At 58.9% G+C, this 2,331-nt stretch overlaps 1 protein-coding gene across 1 annotated transcript in view; it reads left to right on the forward strand.

Annotated features, from left to right (window-relative positions):
• The first annotated feature begins 143 nt into the window (after nucleotides 1–143).
• Nucleotides 144–2,331, forward strand: part of WDR18 (WD repeat domain 18) — a 7,892-nt gene continuing 5,704 nt past the window's right edge. The window contains exons 1-3 of the mRNA XM_017743810.1: nucleotides 144–415; nucleotides 1,802–1,935; nucleotides 2,316–2,325. Of these exons, the coding sequence (XP_017599299.1) occupies nucleotides 239–415; nucleotides 1,802–1,935; nucleotides 2,316–2,325 (321 nt within the window). The 5' untranslated portion in view covers nucleotides 144–238. The remainder of the gene's footprint in view (nucleotides 416–1,801; nucleotides 1,936–2,315; nucleotides 2,326–2,331) is intronic.

The raw sequence follows: 2,331 nt of genomic DNA on the forward strand, positions 1-2,331 counted from the left end.
GCCCCCCCCCCCCCCCATGGCCCCTCTTCGCCACAAAGACCCCCCATGGCCCCTTTCTTCATGGAGACTCCCCTCTGTGCTCAGAGACCCCCATGGCCCCTCTCTCCACAGAGACCCCCCCAGTCCCTGGTTAGACCCTCAGGCCCTCCCTCCCTCCATTCCGACCCCCATCACCACGGGCAGGTGCCCCCCATCCCTCTCTTTGCAGAGACCCTCACAGTGATCCCCCTGAGCCCCCATGTCGGGGGGCCCTGCCTGCAGCCCCTTCCCCTCTCTGAGCCTTTCTGTGCTGTCTCTGTCCCAGGACCAGCTGCAGCAGAAGATCATCTGCCCCGGGCCTGTGACCTGCCTGACCGCCTCTCCCAACGGGCTCTACGTCCTGGCGGGGGTGGCTGAGAGCATCTACCTGTGGGAGGTACGGAGGTGCTGGGACGCTCGGGGCCACACAGACTCACACCCTGGCCAGTCAGGGAGTGTCCCCATCCCTGAGATGTCTGTAAATCCTGATCCTGGGGTGCCACAGCAGGCAAAGGCTGTGCTGCCCACAGCCCGTGAGGCAGCTCGTCAAAGTAGGAGTGGGAGAAATCCAGGGAGAGGCTTCACTCTGCCTCCTTCTCCTCTTTCCAAGCATCTGCGATGCCTCAGGGGTCGGGTGTTGCCCCCACCAGGCAGCAGCACAGGACCTGGTTTTCCTTCAGTGCTTCTCTCACATTTCAGCTGCGTATTTGTGTGTGCCCAGGGTGCCAGCAGACCCTGCTGTGCTCTGGTCATTGTCCTGCTGGTTAATTACCGCTGGATTACTCGGGATTACGCTGGGTTCCCAGCACACCAGTGAGCAAATAAAAGCAGTAGCTTGTCCTGAGCCCGGGATTAAACCCCAGGATGCCTCACCTGGAGAGCTCCCCGTGCCAGGGGAGGTTTGAGCCTTCTGGTGTGGGTGGCTCTGCCTGAACTCATCGGGCTTTGCTTGTACCAATGTGCTTGTGGCAGCACTGGAATGAAATCCCTGATGAGGGAGCAGGGGGCTCAGCCTGCAGTGGGAGCTGCTGCCTGTGATGCTCCAAGCTGGGCCCTGCTCCAGCTCCCATCACCCACAGATGTGTCCAGGGTATGGCACTGTCCCTCTGGCATGTTGGAGAGGCTCCATGGAAACCATCATGGAGCTGGAACCAGCCCTTAGAGCCCTGGATTTGTGTCGTCTGTGAAACCCCTTGAATTGAGGTTGGGTTTGATTTTTGGGTGTAATTCAGACCATGGGAAGAAGTAGACTCTTATTTTATTTGAGACTCCTTTGCTTCTTGGTTCCCTCTCCATCTGCAGTGGTGCCTTTTAACAAGGAATGCTCCAGGTTTGGGGAATTCCTTGTCCACCCTAAAGCCCCTGCTGGCCCAGGACCATGAGCCACCCCTGGGGTGTCCTGCAGCTCTTATAACCCCACTTCCACCTCCTGAGGACCTGTGGGAAGAGGGAAGAAGTTGCCAAAGTAATATGAATATTAAGAGTGAGCAAGAAATCTTTGCTGCACACTCATGACTTGACCAGAGAAACAGCTCTGGCATCTCTGGCTTCCAGAGTTGGTGTGCCTGGACCTCCTCCACTGCCGTGTGCCGAGTTCCCCTGCGGCCCTGAGTGCCTGCTGTTGTTCCAGCTGTACCTCAGTGATGTCAGTCACTGTCCCTAAGGTGCAAACGGGCTCGTGTGGGCAACAGAACCCATTCTTCTCCCTTCACTGCATCAAGGGCAGGGTGCCACATTATCCCAGGACATCCTTGACACCTTTCTGCCCTTCCCTTCGCTCCAGGTGTCCAATGGGAACCTCCTCGCCATCCTGAACCGACACTACCAGGACCTCACGTGCCTCTGCTTCACCGACGACAGCAGCCACTTCCTCTCGGGGGCCAAGGACTGCCTGGCCCTGGTGTGGAACCTCTACAAGTAAGGGGGGCTGGGGGGCACAGGGATTTTGGAGGCAGGGTTAGCTCTGGCTGAGCCCACAGCTGGGTGTGTGCCCTCCTTGCAGGCAGGGAGCCTTTCCTTGGGGACTCACCTGGGTTTCTTGGGAATGGGCATATGGCTCTGACTTCTTTCCCTGGGTGACACAGACAAACTGTGCCTTTTACCGAGGATCTTTGTCCCCCTGGGTTAGGGAGCTCAGCCCCTCAGCCTCGGTATCTGTGTGCCGGGGCTGCCAGCAGCTCCCATGTCCCATTTGGTCCCTACAGCCAGGAGAGGCATTCCCAGTGGGAGCAGAGGCTGGCCCAGCTCCCTGTGGGGCTCTGTCCTGGCTGCCCCACCCGTCTCTGCTCTCCCCACAGTGTGTTGCAGGCAGAG

Source organism: Corvus brachyrhynchos, unplaced genomic scaffold (assembly GCF_000691975.1).
Source record: "Corvus brachyrhynchos isolate BGI_N302 unplaced genomic scaffold, ASM69197v1 scaffold219, whole genome shotgun sequence".
Lineage (NCBI taxonomy): Eukaryota > Metazoa > Chordata > Aves > Passeriformes > Corvidae > Corvus > Corvus brachyrhynchos.